The sequence below is a fragment of the Myxocyprinus asiaticus genome, chromosome 9, assembly GCF_019703515.2.
Source record: "Myxocyprinus asiaticus isolate MX2 ecotype Aquarium Trade chromosome 9, UBuf_Myxa_2, whole genome shotgun sequence".
NCBI lineage: Eukaryota > Metazoa > Chordata > Actinopteri > Cypriniformes > Catostomidae > Myxocyprinus > Myxocyprinus asiaticus.
The window spans coordinates 41,255,217-41,275,409 of record NC_059352.1 but is presented as its reverse complement, the minus strand read 5'-3'; the positions used below and the strand labels follow the sequence as shown (position 1 = coordinate 41,275,409).

At 47.9% G+C, this 20,193-nt stretch overlaps 1 protein-coding gene across 1 annotated transcript in view; it reads left to right on the top strand.

Moving 5' to 3' along the window:
* The window catches only part of LOC127446277 (tomoregulin-2-like), a 179,833-nt gene that overhangs the window by 110,049 nt on the left and 49,591 nt on the right, over positions 1–20,193 (top strand). Inside the window, exon 6 of the mRNA XM_051707053.1 lies at positions 4,981–5,129. Coding sequence (XP_051563013.1) covers positions 4,981–5,129 — 149 coding nt within the window. The remainder of the gene's footprint in view (positions 1–4,980; positions 5,130–20,193) is intronic.

Below are 20,193 nucleotides of genomic sequence, written 5' to 3'. Positions count from 1 at the left end.
TACTTTTATAAATAGTTCATAAGATAATTTTTGTTCCCTATCTGTCACTCACTCGACGTTGTGTCGATGTAGTGACACTAGGGGTCACTCTTGGGAGCCCGAGACACCTCTGGTCTTTGATAAAAGGCCAATGAAAATTGGCGAGTGGTATTTGCATGCCACTCCCCCGGACATACGGGTATAAAAGGAGCTGGTATGCAACCACTCATTCAGATTTTCTCTTCGGAGCCAAACGGTCATGCTCACTGAGCTGAATATCACTGTTCATTCACCTCCGCTGGATCTGACGGCACATTTGAGCGGCTTCTCCCTCCTCTGCACTGGTGCACTGCAGAGAACACCCCTGGGCGCTTCGGCAGAAAAACTAGAGAGTATATTTTCTGAAAGAGCATTCTTCCCCTCTAAAAGAGTATATATTTCTCTAAAAGAGCGCACACACGTCTTTTTAAAGATGTCTTTCCGATTGTGTGTTATTCCTGGTTGCGGTCGTTATCTCTCAACTTCGGATGGTCATGATCGCTGTCTTTCATGTCTGGGCGCGACCCACATGGAAGCAGCATTTGTGAATGGTTCATGTTCTCACTGCGAGAACATGACCATGGCAACATTGCGGTCGTGTGACCCCAGCGGCTCCCCGCCTTGGTCCTTCTACCTACTTGTATGAGGCCAGCGCGGCTAGCACTGGGGGCGATTTGGGGACCCCAATGGGATCGTCTCCGCCGGGTATCCCTCCGCAGACCTCCCATTCCCCTGCACGCTCGTCTTCCGGATGAGTTCGCCGGCTCGTCTCACGGCGAGTCTGGCTTCTTGTTCGGAGCTCGCGAAGATGATGAGCTCTCGAGCGCAGCATCGGAGAGCGGGCTTGTCCAGTTGGACACAGAAGCCTCAGCTGGGCTTCCCCCTTTGGGGATGATCGCCCAGTCACAGGCCGATGCCAAAATGACGGACATGCTTTCCTGGGTGGCCGCGAGCGTCGGGTTAGAGTGGAACCCTCCGCTCTCCCCTGAACCCTCGCAGCTTGATGATTGGTTTCTGGGCTCGCGGCTCTGCTCAAAGCAGCCGCGCCCCGCTCCAGTGCCATTCTTCCCGGAAGTGCATGAGGAGCTGACGAAGTCGCGGGAGGCACCTTTCACTGCCCAGCCCCGACTCCGCAGTTCCCCCGCTCTCACTACCCTTGATGGCGGGGCGGCCAAGGGCTATACGGCGATTCCCCGGTGGATAAGGCGCTCGCAGTGCACTTATGCCCACAGAGCGCCACCACCTGGCGTGGACGCCCTAAGCTCCCGTCCAAGCCCTGTAGGCTCACGTCGTCCCTGACGGCTAAAGCCTACAGTGCTGCTGGACAAGCCGCCTCTGCCCTGCACGCCATGGCTCTCCTGCAGGTCCACCAAGCCAAGGCACTGAAAGAACTGCACAAGGGTAGTTCCGCACCAGATTTGATGCAGGAACTGTGCTCGGCGACCGACCTCACCCTCCGGGCAACGAAGGTCATGGCGCAGTCTCTCGGGCAGACGATGGCCACACTAGTGGTCCAGGATTGCTACATTTGGCTTAACTTGGTCGAGATTGGCGAGGCCGACAAGACACAGTGGGGCTACGAGCCCATTCTACCTGAGGTGTAGCGGCTTCTTGGGCCCTGGCCAGAGGTGCCTCTCTAACAGACATTTGCAGAGCAGAGGGCTGGGCAACACCCAACACCTTTGCAAGTTTCTACAACCTCCGGGTGGAACCGGTTTTGTCCCAGGTAGTGGCACGCAACACAAGCGGATATGCCCGGGATAGCTGGCCGGGTGTATCACTTGCATATAGCGCCTTCCACCTCCCTTGGAGCTTAAGACATGTGCCGTTAATTCCCAGTAGTATTCACAAACTTTGTTCCCTGGTTGACTTCCTCCGAGCCCTGTGGCAGTCAAGTTTTCGGAGAGACTCACTGCCGGCCCAGCACATGCGCTAACTAAGAGCCCTGCGATCTATATCTTCTGCTAGTTCGTTTCCCTGCTGGCAAACTGCGTCTTCCTTGGGCAGAGCCCCTCTGCCCCAGTCTCCTCCCCCATTGGGCAGGATCTACCTTGAAGGCTCTCCACATGGTTGGAAAGACCATGTGACGTATTCTTCCACTTAAATACCCCCCCCCCTCTCTTTGGGCGTGGTGTGGTCTCCGCGGTGTCTTCCCCTTGGGAGGGACACCCCCCAACTAGACCTGGGGGCCCAGTCAGATAATCCCCCTTCTTTTTTAGGGAGTGGAAAAAGAGAAGGGGAAAAGAGGCCACGACTGGGTTAAGCCTGTCTCTATCTTTGGGTAGTTGACTTATCCCCAAAAAGGACCGTTCGACACTCATAACTATGTTGGGGGAGGTTACGTGTCGACCTGGTGTGCTGGCTATGAGGCACACAGCAAGTCTGCCCACCACACACCGCCAATTCACGTAACACAGTTCAGCCTTGTGGCGTTTCGTATAGGGACCCCTAGTGTCACTACATCGACACAACGTCGAGTGAGTGACAGATAGGGAATGTCATGGTTACTTGTGTAACCTCCGTTCCCTGATGGAGGGAACGAGACGTTGTGTCTCTCCTGCCACAATGCTGAACTACCCGCTGAAATGGCCGGACCTTATATCGGCTCCTCAGCATAAAACCTGAATGAGTGGTTGCATACCAGCTCCTTTTATACCCGTATGTCCGGGGGAGTGGCATGCAAATACCACTCGCCAATTTTCATTGGCCTTTTATCAAAGACCAGAGGTGTCTCGGGCTCCCAAGAGTGACCCCTAGTGTCACTACATCGGCACAACGTCTCGTTCCCTCCATCAGGGAACGGAGGTTACACCAGTAACCATGACGTTTTGTTCGATGTTAATTGTTTTTGTGTTATTGGCTGCTGTCTACCAACTGCCTCCCAAGAACAATAAAGATTGAAGGTGAAAGTAACCATCAAAAAACAAACAAACAAAATTCACATGGTATTAGGGTGCATTGCAATATTATTAATATTAAACAATAGAAAAATTATATTTTAAAAAAATCATTTTTTAATGATACTACCTTGCAACAGTTAAGTTTTGCATTCGATTGAGTAATCGATTTTGTAATTTAGTTTGAATTTAAACGGCTCTACCTTCCTAAAAATAAAGAACATTAACGACACAGACAAGGTAAAACTATACTTTTTTCCTTCAAACATTAGCATTATTACAATCAAAAATTATTATTCATTTGCTGTTTATTTGTTGTTTTTCTTTTTTATCCTTTTTTTCTGTATGCCTTAAGCACTTTTTAAACTTTACAAATAAATCATATTAGTAATATGCTCATTTTATGCTAACTGTTGTGCTGCGATTAAGCATTGAGAAGCATGGAGGCAAATATCATCTTTTCGATCATGATTTCTACTAGCTGTAAAATTGAAAATAAAAGCTATTTTATTTAACAGAAATGTATCATTTGGAACATAATGTCTTGGAAAATAGCAGTAAATTGATTTTCTGTATCGTTATATTCTTGCCCTTTATAGGGTTAAACAGTTGGCCTGTCGTAAGGTTGCAGGTACTGTGGCGAGCTAGTCACCTAAAAAGCTATATTGGGTCATTTCAAAACTGGTAAAAGTGTATCTGGTTGTGTTTCTTATGTAAGGGGGTCTTTAGCTTACCTACCATATTTTCACTTGGCCCAAATTCCTCTTCACAAATGATGTTCATGGAGGTTGTAGGGGAGAGCGGGGCACAAAATAAAACTTTTTGGTAAAATCATTGTGAAAAAAGAAATACTTTGAACCCCAAGTCTTGGGGTTCAAAGTATTTTTTTTTTTTTACATTGATTTTACACATCTGGTACAAATACGGGGTCTTGTTTTATGAATATAGCGTGTACTTTTTTCGCCTTCTACCTGGAAAAAAGGAAAGTGAAATGTTACAACCTATGGGTTACAACAGTCTATGGGCCACATTGTAACAGGTGCAGTGAATCCCCCTCTAAAACTGTATCTGATTGAATTAAGATAAATAGAAGATAAACTAAAATACTATGTCAATAAATCACAGCAAATTAAATTTCAACAAATTTAGATGCTAACAAACCTAGACAGAGATATATTACAGCCTAATGCTAATTGGTTTTTGAGACAAAGAAATTGAAAGAGAAATACGGTTTGATAAGTGTATGTAGACACATGCTCCCAATTAGTGCATATGTTGAAAGTTTGAAAGACAGATGCATGTATAAAGCCTTCTGCATCATATTGGTGAAATCTGCATTTGTTTGCTGAGTAAAAAGACACATTATGTGTCAACCCGGGGGTGTTCAATATTATATGGGCAATTCGATTCCTCACCTTTTACTCTACATGATATTAAATCTATTTTTCAAGCAATATGTGCAGAGTAGCATTGTTCCAATCCTGTTATGGAGGGAAAAGGTCTCCTTTACCTGTATTTACTAAGAAGTGAATCTGAGATAACATACTAATACTGGCCAAAGTGTTGACGATCTTGGAAGTCCCTGTGGCTAAAAGAGTTACTAGATTAGCATACAGGGCTTAGTATGACATCACTGCTGCGACATAATGAGACAGAATTACAATATAATAGAAGAAACAATTAATAATAAATAATTATAAAAAATGAAATAAAACCCTAAAAGAAGCACATAGATCAAGCAGTTTATAGCTTTTTGCTCAATGCAGATTTTTATACCATGATCAGTGGAAACATGTAAATGCTTCATACTGCAGCCCCCCAATTTTCAAGCCAAATCTATACCCTTGTTTGATTGTGTTAATAGCTTTCTCTTCTCACTGTATATTTATTTATTTACAGCATTTTAGTTACACCCAGATGTAAATCTTGATCTAGTATTGACTGAAAAGTTCACTCTGTCCTAAGCTTTCTTTCTTTCTCTCTCTCTCTCTCTCTCTCTCTCTCTCTCTCTCTCTCTCTCTCTCTCTCTCTCTCTCTCTCTCTCTCTCTCTCTCTCTCGCTGTAGGTGTGTGTGCAACATTGATTGCTCTCACATCAGTTTTAATCCAGTTTGTGCATCAGACGGCCATTCCTATGACAACCCCTGCCAGGTGAAAGAAGTGTCGTGTCAGAAACAGGAGAGGATTGAGGTCAAATACCTCGGACATTGTAAGGGTCAGTCTCATCTCTCAATTTATTCAACCTAAATGTGTTCACCTCTGCTGCTGTCTCTGGGAATCTAATTTCTATCATTCTATTTAAGATACGAGGAGATTATGTGGAAAGTTACCTCTTGCACACCCTGTTCTCTCTGTCTCTCTTTCTCTCACACACAAAAAGGAACAATGTATCAGAATCTTCAAATAAGATTTCCATTTTTGTATATAAACTGTATATAAACGTTGTATCAAACAATATGGAACTATATGAAAGAGTATAAGACAAATATAGAAATTATAGTAAGGATGTCAATATATTTACTCACTATTAATCTAATGATTTTGTGCTGTTAATGTAATAAATTTGTTGAAAAGTATGAGATCTTTTGTAAAGCATTTTGCTAATATAGTTTTATTTTATTACAAATTATACATTTATTAAAAGCACTTATATAATACTTAATACTATATGTGTAAATGCACATTTATTTGACATGTCCCATATTGTTTTAATGACACCGTGCATTCAAAGCTGGCGTGGACTTCACAAAGTACTTAATGAAATGGCTTGCTCTACGTTTCAGAACACAGCTTTCTTCAAAAACATGATGTAAACACGAATGCAGCTGTTTAAGGGAATAAAAGGCTGTTAAATGAAAGCGCTTTAACACACAGTTTCTGTCTGTGAACACGGATTATGTGTCCATGTTAATGCGTAAGTGAAGTTCTTCTATGTTTTTGAAGAATGCAAATGTGCGTATGTGCTCAAGTGTGTCGGGGGAACCCCGGAGTCTGATGTAAAGGGAAACCACACTATTGCAGCACAATGTACAGTATCTGTCACATTTACACAGTGCATGCAGCTTTCGTGTTTTCAGCAGCTTTCGCACATTAAACAACTTTCTGGTTATTTTGCAAATTAGCTTTTATAATTTAAGAAAAAAAATTAAAAATTATTACTCCACCCCCTGCATAGCGTCATTAAAGTCAACTTTATATTGCTGAACCAATGTGGTTCTAACGATGGATGTGCAACATAGTTACTATGGTTTCTGGAAACATGACAAGCTAGTTAATTTCTCCAACAATGCAACATACTATGGTGGTTAAACAGTGAGTTACGTTGTTATATGGTAAATGCACCCCTGTATGACTTTTTTTTTTTTTTTGCAGAACACAACAATATAACATTTTATGAATATCCTGGTCCATCTTTTCAATACAATGGCAGTTGATAGTCGCTCATTTTAAAGTCTCACAAACGTATCAGAAATGTAGTACATGTGGCTCATGCATCATATTTCAAATCTACTGAAGTATTCAGTAGCTTTTGGTGAGAAACGTCTTGGTTACTGTCGTAACTTCCATTTCCTGATGGAGGGAACGAGACTTGTGTCGATGTAGTGACATTGGGGTCGCTCTTGGGAGCCCCAAACACCTCTGATCTTTGAGAAAAGGCCAATGGGAATTGGCGAGTGGAATTTGCATGCCACCCCCCTAGACATACGGGTATAAAAGAAGCTTGCTCGCAACCACTCATTCAGGTTTTGCGCTGAGGAGCTGAGACAGGGTCCCGGCCATTTCAGCGGATAGCTCAGCATTGTGGCAAGAGGGACACAACATCTCGTTCCCTCCATCAGGGAACAGAGGTTACAACAGTAACCAAGACGTTCCCTATCTGTCACTCACTCAACGTTGTGTCGATGTAGTGACACTAGGGGTCCCTATACGAAATGCCATAACCAGCTGAACTGTGTTACGTGGACTGGCGGTGCAGGTGCAGGCAGACCACTGCGTGCCTCGTAGCAAGTGCACCCAGCCCCCACGTAACCTCCCTCAATGCCCCACGAGTGTCGTACGGCCCCTCGCACCCCAGGGACAAGACGAACTCAACCGTGGCCTCTTCTTTTTTCTCCCACAAAATGGAAAATCCATATGCCATATGCATCCGCGTCAGGGGGGGTGTCCTTTCCCAAGGAGAAAGACTCCGCGGAGACCACACCCTGCCCGAAGGGGAGGTAATGTGTGGAGAATACGTCACATGGACTTACCAACTGGCAGTATCGCATTTGGAAGAAGTCCCATGGTAGGTCCTACCCGGAGGGGGAGGAGCTCTACAAACATGGGAGCTCTGCCCAAGGAAGATGCAGATTTACCAACAGGGAAACTGTACCGTGGAAAATACATTACACGGGGTTACCACAGCAACCAGCACATGTGGAGCACCTACCCCAGTACAGGGCATACTAGCACACGTACTGAGTCGGCATCAAATTTCTTCACCGAATTCGCCTGCCACAGGGCTCCCTTTCCCTTGTCCTCCAAAGCAGACAAAGAGCTTCTCAGAGCATCTAAAGCTCTGCGTGCGGTTCAAGTAGATGCGCAAAGCATGCACCGGACACAGCAACGACAAGGCTGGGTCTGCCTCCTCCTGGGGCAGCCCTTGCAGGCTCACCACCTGATCCCTAAAAGGCGTTGTGGGAACCTTGGGCACATAGCCCGGTCGGGGTCTCAAGATCACGTGAGAGTATGCCGGACCGAACTCCAGGCAGGTGCCACTGACAGAGAACGCCTGCAGGTCCCCAACCCTCTTGATGGACGTGAGCGCAGTCAGGAGGGCAGTCTTCATTGAGAGAACCTTTAGCTCAACTGACTCTAAGGGCTCAAACAGGGCTCTCCGCAGGCCCAGCAGGACCACGGAGAGATCTCAGAAGGGAATGAGGTGTGGCCTAGGAGGATTCAACCTCCTCGCACCTCTAGGGAACCTGATAATCAGGTCATGCTTCCCTAGGGACTTACCGTCCACCACGTCGTGGTGCGCCGCTATAACGGCCACATACACCTTCAAGGTGGAGGGGGACAGCCGCTTCTCCAACCTCTCCTGCAGGAAGGAAAGCACCGACCTGACTGCACATCTCTGGGGGTCTTCACCTCAGGAAGAACACCAATTTGCGAACAAACGCCACTTCAAGGCATACAGGCACCTCATAGAGGGAGCCCTGGCCTGAGTGATCGTGTCTACCACTGCCTGTGTGCCCATTGCACATGCCGCCCCAGCCTAATTTGGAGGTGTCTGTCGTAACAACGACACACCTGGACACTTGCTCTAAGGGGACCCCTGTCCGCAGAAATGCAAGGTCCGTCCAAGGGCTGAACATACGGTGGCAGATCGGCGTGATGGCCATGTAATGCGTGCCGCGGCACCATGCCCTTCTCGGGACTCGAATCTGAAGCCAGTGCTGGAGCGGTCTCGTATGCATCAACCCAAGCTGCATGACCACCGCCGAGGACGCCATATGCCCCAGGAGCCTCTGAAACATTTTCAGTGGGACCGCCGTTCTCCGCCTGAACGGCTTCAGGCAGTTCAGAACTGACTGGGCACGCTCGTTCTTGAGGTGCGCTATCATAGAGACTGAGTCTAACTCCATCCCGAGAAAAGAGATGCTCTGAACCGGGGAGAGCTTGCTCTTTTCCCAGTTGACCCAAAGCCCCAACCAGCTGAGATGCCTGAGCACCAGGTCCCTGTGTGCACACAACAGGTCTAGAGAGTGAGCTAGAATCAGCTAGTCGTCGAGATAATTGCGGATGCGAACGCCCACTTCCCTTAGTGGGGCAAGGGCTGCCTCTGCACCTTTCGTGAGGACATGAGGCGACAGGGACAGACCGAAGGGGAGGACCTTGTACTGATACGCCCGGCCCTCGAAGGTGAACCGCAGAAAGGGTCTGTGCTGAGGTAAAACCGAGATGTGGAAGCATGCGTCCTTCAGGTGTACCACCGCAAACCAATCTTGATGTTGGATGCACGACAGAATGCGCTTCTGCATCAGCATCTTGAACGGGAGTCTGTACAAGGCCCGGTTCAGCACTCGCAGGTCCAAGATTGACCGCAACCCACCACCTTTCTTTGGCACAATGAAGTAGGGGCTGTAGAACCCCTTCATCTCGGCTGGAGGGGCAGGCTCCAATCTCCGCACGAAGGGCAGTGGCGTTCTCGCCCCTCACCGAGGTGAAGCGGACGCCGCTGAACCCGGGTGGGCGCCTGGCGAACTGAATCACATAGCCGAGTCGGATCGTCCTGGCCAGCCAGCGCAAAGGATTGGAGAGCTCCAGCCACGCCTCCAAGCTCCGAGCGAGGGGCACCAAGGGGACAATCGCGTCTGACGTACCTGCTGGTGGGGACTCATGGTGGGGCGGAGCAGGAGTTGCCACATCGAGGAGCCTCGCGTCACAAGCTTTTGGCTGTGCTGAGAGAAATGTCAAAGCACTTACCTGGCTCTGCATGCCCACCATAGGACCGGTCAGTGACGGGGAGGAGGGTGAACATCCCGTGACTCGTCACAACCGCCTGAGCATGGGTGTGTGTGTGCCGCAGCTGGGCGCGCTAAGGCGGGGAAGGCTGCATCACTCCCGTGTCAGGACTACCCTCGTGCAGCTCTTTCAACACCTTGACCTGGTGCACTTGCAGGAGGGCCATGGCGTGCAGGGCGGAGGCAGCCTGTCCAGCGGCACTGTAAGCCTTGGTCGCCAAGGACGACGTGGACTTACAGGCCTTGGACGGGAGTCTCGGTTGATTCCGCCAGGTGGTGGCGTTTTGTGGGCATAGGAGCACAACAACTGCCTTGTCCACCTGGGGAATCACCGTGTACCCCCCTGGCTGCCCCACCGTCAAGGGTAGTGAGAGTGGAGAAGCTCAGAGGTCAGGTCTGGGCAGTAAAAGGTGCATGCCATGACTTTGTGAGGCCCTCATGCACCTCCGGGAAGAATGAAACCGGGGTGGGGCGCGGCCGTGAGCGGCACTCTGAGCCCACAAACCAATCATCAAGCCGCGAGGGCTCAGGGCAGGGTGGAGGGTTCCACTCAAGCCTGATGCTTACAGCAGCCCGGGCAAGCATGGCCACCAGCTCCGCGTCGGCCTCAGACTGTGCGACCACACCCGAAAATTGGAGCCCAGTCAAGTCCTCCGCGTCCGACTGGATCAGCCCGCTCTCCGATGCTGCGATCGAGAGCTCATCCTGCTCTCGACCCCCGAATGAGACATCAAACACACCCTGGGGCGAGCCGCCTTTCTCATCCCAGAACTCGACCGGGGCAAACGAGCATACTGGGGAATGGGAGGTCCGTGGGGGACTTTCCAGCGGAACAACTCCCATTGGGGTCCCCAAATCGCCCCCAGCGCTAACCGTCGCGTCCTCGTACCCATAGGTAGAAGGACCGGGCCAGGGAGCGGCTGGAATGGCTTTCCCTGTGAAGAAGGATAGCCGTGACCTCAACGTTGCCTCGCAGTGAGAGCATGAGCCATCTACGAACACTGTCTCGGCTTGACTGTAGCCCAGACACGTGAGGCAGCGATCGTGGCCATCAGAGGCGGAGAGGTAACGACCACAACCAGGAACTATACACAGATGGAAAGGCATCTTTAAAAAGACGCTCTCCATCAGTGCCACTCTTTTAGAGGAAAATACTCTTTTAGAATATACCCTCTCTTTTTAGCTGTCGAAGCACCCAGGGGCGTTCTCTGCACTTATCCATGCACGAGGGGGAGAAACTGCCGAAATGCAGCGTATATTCAACAGCATACACAGAGGTGAATGGAACGGCAGTGAAATTCAATGAATGAAAACCGCTCTGCTCCAAAGAAAAATTCTGAATGAATGGTTACGAGCCAGCTCCTTTTATACCCGTATGTCTGTGGGAGTGGCATGAAAATTCCCATTGGCCTTTTCTCAAAGATCAGAGGTGTTTGGGGCTCCCAAGAGCGACCCCTAGTGTCACTACTTCGACACAACATCGAGTGAGTGACAGATAGGGAACAACTTGAAATTTAAGTCAATTTTCTGTGAAAGTCTGGAGCGCTATGAGAAGCTCGTTTACAGTTTAACATTAAACATAACGCAAGTTCCCATGTGAACACGTGTCAGACTTTTGTATCCCACTGTATGTATAGGTATATATTATTATTTTATTTATTAGTACACTAGACCTTTTATTTAAACAGATTGGTCCTATTGAGATTTAAATCTCTATTACAAGAGAAACCTGGCCAAGAAAGGCATTGATCCAGAAATGATCAAATATAAAACCACATTTAAATATGATCATTTATAACAAATACAATACAATGGTTCTAATTTCTTGGATTTAACCATTTTAAACTCACTAAGAGTAATCAGATCTTGAAGTTTCTGGATAGTTTGCAAATTGTTTCAAGATGATGGAAAAAGAAAAAGTATTAAAAACTATTAGTTTAGTTTAAAAACTAAAAGCCTTTCTTGCATTAGCGCCTTTCCCCTTTCGAGGTGATAATGTGTGCTATCTTGTCCACAACAGTTCCCCGCAACTGGTGAACACTGGATGCTTTCTCAATTTCTTAAGCAGTGTCCGGTGACGAACTCGGCGGAGGAGTAACGCCGCCAGGCCCGGTACTCGTGGTATGCCCCTTTTCAGGTGAGCCCGTGTACTTGGGCTCAGTGCTCCATACGTGGTGATTTCCCCCCTCGGTAATCCCGTATGATGTATTGCCACTGTTCGGTTTCCCCCTCGGTGAACCCTGTGTCTTCCCCTCAGCCACTGTGGCTATGTACCCTCTCCATAGATAGGGTCCTCCCCAGGGATTTCATTCCATATGTGAACTTCCCGGTCGGTAGGTCCATGTGAGGTATTCTCCATGTGTTAACCTCCCTCCGGTAGGATGTGGTCTCCGTAGTACTCTCCCACATGGAGAGGGAAGAGCACTTTCCCAGCGCTATTCTATCAGGTGCTTGGCGGGAAATTGCTGAATACAAAAATCAGGAAAGGCCACCGCCTATAGCCTCCTCAGGTAAGTGCCTCCTTCCACCCTTAACGGGACCAGGGAGGAGCCTTACTTAACTCACTGGAAGGTCAGGACATGGTTGAGTGCTCGCTGCGAGGCACGCAGCAGCTTTCCCGTGTCCGCTTCTCTGTAGCTCGTGACATGGTTCAGCGCCTGCGGCGTTTCGTATAGGAACCCCTAGTGTCACTACATCAACACAACGTTGAGTGAGTGATAGACAGGGAATGTCTTGGTTACTGATCTAACCTCTGTTCCCTGATGGAGGGAACTAAATGTTGTGTCCCTCCTGCCGTGGCGCTGAACCGACCGCTGACATGGCCGGGACTCTCTCTCGGCTCCTCAGCACAAATCTGAATGAGTGGTGCATGCCATCTCCTTTTATACCTGTATGTCCGGGGCGGAGAGCAGCATGCAAATTCCACTCGCCAATTTTCATTGGCCTTTTCTGAATAAATCAAAGGTGACTGGGGCTCTCGAGCGAACCCCTAGAGTCACAACATTGACATAAATTCTCGTTCCCTCCAAGATGTTTTTTTCCACACCATTTCAAAGTCATATGGCTTTTGTACAATATGAGGATGTTCAAATGATCACAGAATTTTCTATTTTGTTTTGAACTGTTCAGAAGAGAGTGCAGCATTTCATCTCTAAAAAGAAACAGTGAGGAGAAAGTGTGCATCTGTGAGTTTGTGTGTGTGTGGAAGGGAGCATTGGAAGGGAGCATTTGAAGGGTATCTGTATGAGTCAATGGAAGAATCAATGCTACACAGTGACACCCCACCCTCCACTGTTTACTCAATTAATCACAATCTTTCTTTCTTTTTTCTTTCCCTCTCACTCTCAAATTCTCTCCTGATACTGTCTGTGAAGCAGGTCACACAGCTCAATCAAACTGTCAAAGACACTGGGAGGTACAGGTTATGGCGGCCTGTTGAGGACACATAAAGGAGGCTAGTTCTCCACTTAGTTGTTTCAATATGCTTCTTTACCCTGCTCTGTATTTGAGAGGAGAGACCATTATTTTTAAGGTTATGAAAATGTATCTTCAATTGCTGAAGGTAAAGAAATAAATGCATTTGCTTTATTTGAAATTATAAGTATTTAAAAGTAGCCTGGCTCACATTTGACAGTAAATGATGGAGAAAGTTTTGAAAACCTGCTTAGTGGCATAAATGGAATCCAGATGGTTATTTTCAGTGGTAGAATTTAATTATGCTCAACAATTTTGAAACATCACCTTCGAGTGGTATACACCATGAGAGGGATGCTGGAGGACTGCTGCGTGCTAATGGCAACTATATTTTGTACACATAATTTTTTCCTTAAAAGAGGAACTGAATGATTTAAAACTGAACATAAAATATATTTACATGGTTGGCCCCTGTAGCTCAAAAAGGGATATATATATATATATATATATATATATATATATATATATATATATATATCATTCCGTTACAGTAACATACTATACACCATTAATTAAGGCACAAAGAGAGGATCATTTCAGTACCAAACAGATGAGGTCTGCAGACATTAAAACAGTGATACATACATAAACCTGGATGTCAGCATTCAAAGTTACCCTAACATAACTAAATAATCATAATTAGGTTAGTATAACATCGGGACATACATCCAACACAGGAATATATCATATACATTTTGGGGTAGTTTGATTATGAGTTAAATTCAGGGAATGTGTATTTGCTTTTTCAGTGTTTCTCCATCGCATGGCATTTTGTGCCCGGTGATGGGGGGGGGGGTGACTTGTGGAATGCCTTTGAAGTTACAAGAGAGACTTAGAGTTTTTCTGTTTAGCATCTGCAAAGGCAACTAATGTGACAAAGGGTCTTTTAGTGACCATTATCTTGTAGACTGTTGGGGCTGGGCTAGTGATTTAGTGTGAAGAAGGGGAAAGGGGGAGATTTTATGACCAGATGAGCCGATCGAGTGTCTTGATAATGTCCAAACGTTACATATTCCCCCTTTTCGGATGACGAAGTTCATGTGGGGACATCGTCGGGCGATAGTCAAGTGGATCATGATGGTCGGGCAGCAGGTGGTTCTTAATTGTCCTCGGCCTTTGTTTCTTCAGGCTGAGGGTCCATCTTGATGAGGTTTGGCATTGTTTCTGCCTGGGTACCTCCTTTCCGCTGGTTCCATTTGAAGGCTCGAGGAAGGGCAGCCGTGCACTTGTTCAGGGACTCTCGCATCTCGTTGACCCTTTTACACAGGATGAAAGCCAGGCCCAGTGTTAGGGCGTATCCTATTGCCGTGGAGAGGCAAAGTGCCATGTCGGCGGCAGTCCAAGCTCGGACAATGGGTGAGTTGGTCAGGATGGGCAGTTGAGACAGTGCTTGGAGGGCCGTGTTGATGGGGGTGACGTCAATTAGCTGGGGCCCTCCTTACTCAATCCTCAGTTCCAGTTCTGGAACTGAGGGTGAAGTTGTGATCCTTGAAGAAGGATGGAATTTCCAACTCTGATTGGTACTCTTCGCTCGGGAGATGCTACAACGCCAGATCATCGAGGTGGAGGATGGCACCTTTTGGTACTTGAATCCACATACTTTGGTTGGGCAGGCTGACACAGGTGGCAGTGTCATGCTGGTCATAAGTCAGGGTGGCCGTACGCGTAGGAGTGTTGATGAGCCACCAATTTCCCATGATCTCAGCTTGCGTTTCGATGCCTTGGGTATGAGGCTTGGCCTCGGCGGGGCAACAGGTGTCGCTTCTCATGGGCTGCAACCCACAGATTCCTTCAGTGTTGTCTCTGAGGAATGGCCTGCTAGGGCAGAGGTAGTGAATGTCTTTGGTCAAAGTACACATGCGCAGGTTTGGGGTCAGGTATAGCTGTGTGTTGCTGTCATGATAGGCCACCACATCTGGGGTGTGTATCTTGATGTGGGTGTTACCTTGCCAAAACCCGACACTGACAATGTCCTTGAGTCTGTAGATGTTGTTTGATTCAATGATAGGTAGACTCAGGAGGAAGGCAATCTCACTTTGCTCGGGGTCGACATGTAGCGGGATGGCGCTACCCAGAGAGTAGGTGAGGTGGGCTTGAAGAGGGTCGGTTGGGCTGGTAGTGGCGGAGGCCAGCACAGTTTGCACGAGGCTCAGGGGTACTAGGTATGGTGGAATCCTACCCATGGCCAGGCTGTCAAGGGAGGAGCTCACCTCCTGCAGCATGTCTGTCATCAGGGCTGTGACCAGCTGGATTTGGGCAAAATCATTTTGGATAACTGAAAATAGTTGTTTCATTGAGTTTACAGTTTGGTTCAGCAGGACACTGAGTATTGAGTACCACCACAGTGCCCCTCAATGATTTGCCGATGGTCTGCAGGGTTTCACTCTGTGTTGCGAGTTGTTCTCTCAGCTGTGGAATCTCAGCCTGGATTTCCATCACATGTTGCCTCACGGTGGCTAGGCTCACTGCGTTGACACTAGTCATGGCAATGTTGAACAGGGTTCCGATGGCAGCGGCAGCTCCAAGCAGGGCCTCCAGGAACTGTTTTGTGCGTCGGTTGTGTCCACCTAGCTCCGCTTGTGTGACGGTCATCTTCTCCAGTTGGGTGAGCATGTGCTTGACATCGGCCTCTGCATGAGTGTGGGCATTCTCTGTCCATCGGGCACCTGCCCACCTGGGCTGTGCAACTGCGCAGGGGTAGTGTGCTCGGTAGACGTTGCGAGGGTCTAGTCGAACATACACTTTCTGGGTGTGGGTCCTGCAGTTGGTGATCAGGAGTCCAGGTTGTTCCCTCAGTACAATGCCTGATGCTGGGCCTGGTGATGTGATATCTGATTGCGGCTGTCCTCCGGTTGGCTGGAGGCACAGGATGGTGAACCACAGCAGCATCCTGGTACAGAAAAGAGAGAGTAAGGCAGTGGGTCAGCGGTGGATGTCCTTGGATGGTCAGGACAGTCTTTTCGCTTTGAGAACTGCAGCTGGGCCTAGTTAGAAATAGCCCCTCCCTGTCTTTCCCTGCCAGCAGCCACATATCTTTTGATTTGTTTAAGATGGACCCATTTGAAGATTGGTTATTTCTGTCCCTGGCTCAGTTTGATCCAATACGCAACCGGGGAGAGCTTGTCCACAATCTCATGAGGTCCCATCCAGTGGGGCAGAAATTTCTTCGACAGCCGATGGGAGGCTGTCTGAGGCAGCTGGGCGAAACTGTAATACCGGACCCTGTCGCCAACGTTCAGTTCCTTGTGTGATGCTTTCTTGTCGTAATATGCTTTCCGGCCTTCAGCACTCTTTTGCGGCTGTTGTTGGGCAAAAGCAAATGTTGCTCTCAGATGCCGGTGTAGTTCGTCGAGGTACTGGTGAGTTGTGTAGGCTGTGACAAGGCTGGAGTCTCCCGGTTGGTACAGCAGGTGCAGCGGCAACGTCATCTGCCACCCAGTCATTAGTTCGAAGGGAGGCACGCCGGTTGATTCATGCGGAGTGACTCTAGTGGCCATGAGCACTAGAGGAAGTTTAACGTCCCAGTCTTTCTGGTTGGCAGACACATACTTTCTCAGCATGCCGACCACAGTTCGATTTGTTCGTTCCACTTGGCTGGATGAGATGGGATGGTGGCTGATATGCAGTTGAGCTTGTACACCCAGGAGTTTCCAAATCTGCTGCATGATCTCAGCTGTAAAGTGGGTGCCTCTGTCCAAGTTGACTCTCAGTGGCAGTCCGAACCTGGAGAAGATGTGGTTCATCAGGAGTATACCGTGGTCTGGGCAGTGTCATTGGGTGCTGGGAGGCACTCTACCCACTTGGTGAACTGGCACACGACTGTGAGGAAGTACTTGTTGCCCCTCGTTGACCTGGGCAGGGGTCCCACCCAGTCTATTTGGAGGTCCAACCATGGGAATGTGACTCCTTTGCATTGCAGTGGGGCTCTGTGATTTGGGTACACATCAAAGTCACTTAAACACTGATTTTGCTAAATGCTTTTGTACTGTTAGTACTATATAGAACTTCTTGGCTAGAAGAATAATTATTCTTAAGAGCTGATAGAAGATCATACTGTCAGTTCAGTGGACGAACAGATCAGTCGATTTAGAATTAATTCTGCTAAAATTAATTCTGAAAGATGAACTATATATATTTATAATTAATTATAACCCATTGTAATTAAGTGTATATATATATATATATATATATATATATATATATATATATATATATATATATATGTATAATGTGTGTATCTCCCTTTTTGGCTGATTTAAATATTTATGATTAGTCATAACGCGGTATGCGTTTATATATATTTCCCTTTTGAGCTAATTTGCTAGATATTATGGTGGAGAATGCGGGCACTTTAACCCATCCCGTGTACATTTATACTACCAAATTCGCTACATATAATGGTGGAGAATGCAGGCAGTAATCTAAATGAGTTATTTGTCATTTTATATGCACAGTCATTCTTTTCTTTAAATCCAGAAACAGAACACTAGTCTAAAGCTTGCATCTGTGATGTACATATTATGTGCCGGTTTGTTGTCATAACAACGAGAAAGCTAGAGCTTGTATTTACCTCCGTTATAAGTTAAAGGCTGAATGCCGCCTTCAGCACTCATGAAAAGAGCACAGATATAGAACTCAACTATCTGATGAAAAAAAAAACAGACACGCTTTTATGGAATAAAGTTCCAGTTAAACTAAAACTCCACGAAAGGAGTTTGAAATTTCCCCTGCCAGGACAAAGGAATCTCCTCGCAGTGCAGTAAGGAAAAGATACGAGCGATTCCTCTATCTCTTCTAAATGGCCTTATTTTATAGCTAGATTGATGACATTGCGATGTTCCAGTGCATTCAACTAGACTATCTTAACTGTCTGTGGTTTAATGAAAAGAAGATGTTCACATTTTTGTGTCTGCTCGCTGAGCGAAATTGAAAATAACTTGTGTAATGTGCATCATTGTCCGAGTGTAATTTTGAACGGGAGTGTAAATGTTTGATCAGGTTTGAGATTTGCAGTAAATCTGTTTAACTTCAGTGAAAGACCCTGTTGCATATCCAGAAACTGACACAACATCCGCTCTAATCAAATTACGTTGTATTGAAACAGCCGCAGTTAACCTGCCGCTTAAATATAGATTAATCTCGCTTCGAACGAGTTTGAAGTATAAGCGCCACTCCATAAAACAATTATGTGAGTTGTCTGTAACTGGCATTGCTGAAAAATTGCTCTTTAAAAGAACGTCATGGTTACTGGTGTAACCTCCGTTCCCTGATGGAGGGAACGAGACGTTGGTGTCGATGTAGTTACACTAGGGGTCACTCTTGGGAGCCCGAGACACCTCTGGTCTTTGATAAAAGGCCAATGAAAATTGGCGAGTGGTATTTGCATGCCACTCCCCCGAACATACGGGTATAAAAGGAGCTGGTATGCAACCACTCATTCAGGTTTTACGCTGAGGAGCCGATATAAGGTCCGGCCATTTCAGCAGGTAGTTCAGCGTTGTGGCAGGAGGGACTAACGTCTCGTTCCCTCCATCAGGGAACGGAGGTTACACCAGTAACCATGACGTTCCCTATCTGTCACTCACTCGACGTTGGTGTCGATGTAGTGACACTAGGGGTCCCTATACAAAACGCCACAAGGCTGAACTGTGTTACGTGAACTGGCGGTGTGTGGTGGGCAGACTTGCTGTGTGCCTCATAGCCAGCACACCAGGTCGACACGTAACCTCCCCCAACACAGTTATGAGTGTCGAACGGCCCTTTTTGGGGACAAGTCGACTACCCAGAGATAGAGACAAGCTTAACCCAGTCGTGGCCTCTTTCCCCTTCTCTTTTTCCACTCCCTAAAAAAGAAGGGGGATTATCCGACTGGGCCACCAGGTCTAGTCGGGGGGTGTCCCTCCCAAGGGGAGGACACCGCAGAGACCACACCTCGCCCCAAGAGAGGGGGGGATATTTAAGTGGAAGAATACATCACATGGTCTTTCCAACCATGTGGAGAGCCTTCAAGGTAGATCCTACCCAATGGGGGAGGAGTTACTACAACATGGAGACTGAGGGGCTCTGCCCAAGGAAGACGCAGTTTGCCTGTAGGGAAACGAACTAGCGGAAGATATAGATCGCATGGGGTTAGCCTTACAGGGAACCGCCACATGCGGAGCACCTACCCCAGAACCGGGCTCTTAGTTAGCACGTGTACTGGGCCGGCAGCGAGTCTCTCCGAAAACTCGACTGCCACAGGGCTCGGAGGAAGTCAACCAGGGAACAACTTTTGTGAACACTACTGGGAATTAACAGCGCACGTCTTCAGCTCAAAAGGAGGTGGAAGGCGCTATGTGCAAGCGATACACCCGGCCGGCTATCCCGAGCTTATCCGCTTGTGTTGCGTGCCATTACCTGGGACGAAACCGGTTCCACCCAGAGGTTGTAGAACCTTGCAAAGGTGTTGGGTGTTGCCCAGCCCGCTGCTCTGCAATGTCTGTTAGAGAGGCACCTCTGGCCAGGGCCCAAGAAGCCGCTACACCATGGGTAGAATGGGCTCGTAGCCCTACCGGGGGCGGCATGTTTTGGGCGAGACATGCCATAGTTATGGCGTCAATGAGCCAGTGGGCGATCCTCTGCTTGGAGACAGCGCTTCCTTTCCGCTGTGCACCAAAGCAGACAAAGAGCTGCTCAGAGATTCTAAAGCTCTGCGTGCGATCCAAATAGATGCGTAAAGCGCGCACCGGACACAGCAACGACAGGGCTAGGTCTGCCTCCTCCTGGGGCAGCGCTTGCAGGTTCACCACCTGGTCCCTAAAAGGAGTGGTGGGAACCTTGGGCACATAGCCCGGTCGGGGGTCTCAGGATCACGTGAGAATAGCCCGGACCGAACTCCAGGCACGTTTCGCTGACAGAGAACGCTTGCAGGTCACCTACCCTCTTGATGGAAGTGAGCGCAGTCAGGAGGGCAGTCTTCAAGGAGAGTGCCTTAAGCCCGGCTGACTGCAAAACTCAAAGGGGGCTCTCTGTAGACCCTGAAAAACTACAGAGGTCCGATGAGGGAACAAGGCGTGGCCTGGAGGGATTCAGCCTCCTGGTGCCTCTTAGGAACCTGATGATCAGATCATGCTTCCCTAAGGACTTACCGTCGACTGCGTCATGGTGTGCTGCTATGGCAGCAACGTACACCTTCAAGGTGGAAGGGAACAGCCTCCCTTCCAACCTCTCTTGCAGGAAGGAAAGCACTGATCTGACTGCGCACCTCTGGGGGTCTTCCTGATGGGAAGAACACCACTTAGCGAACAGACACCACTTAAA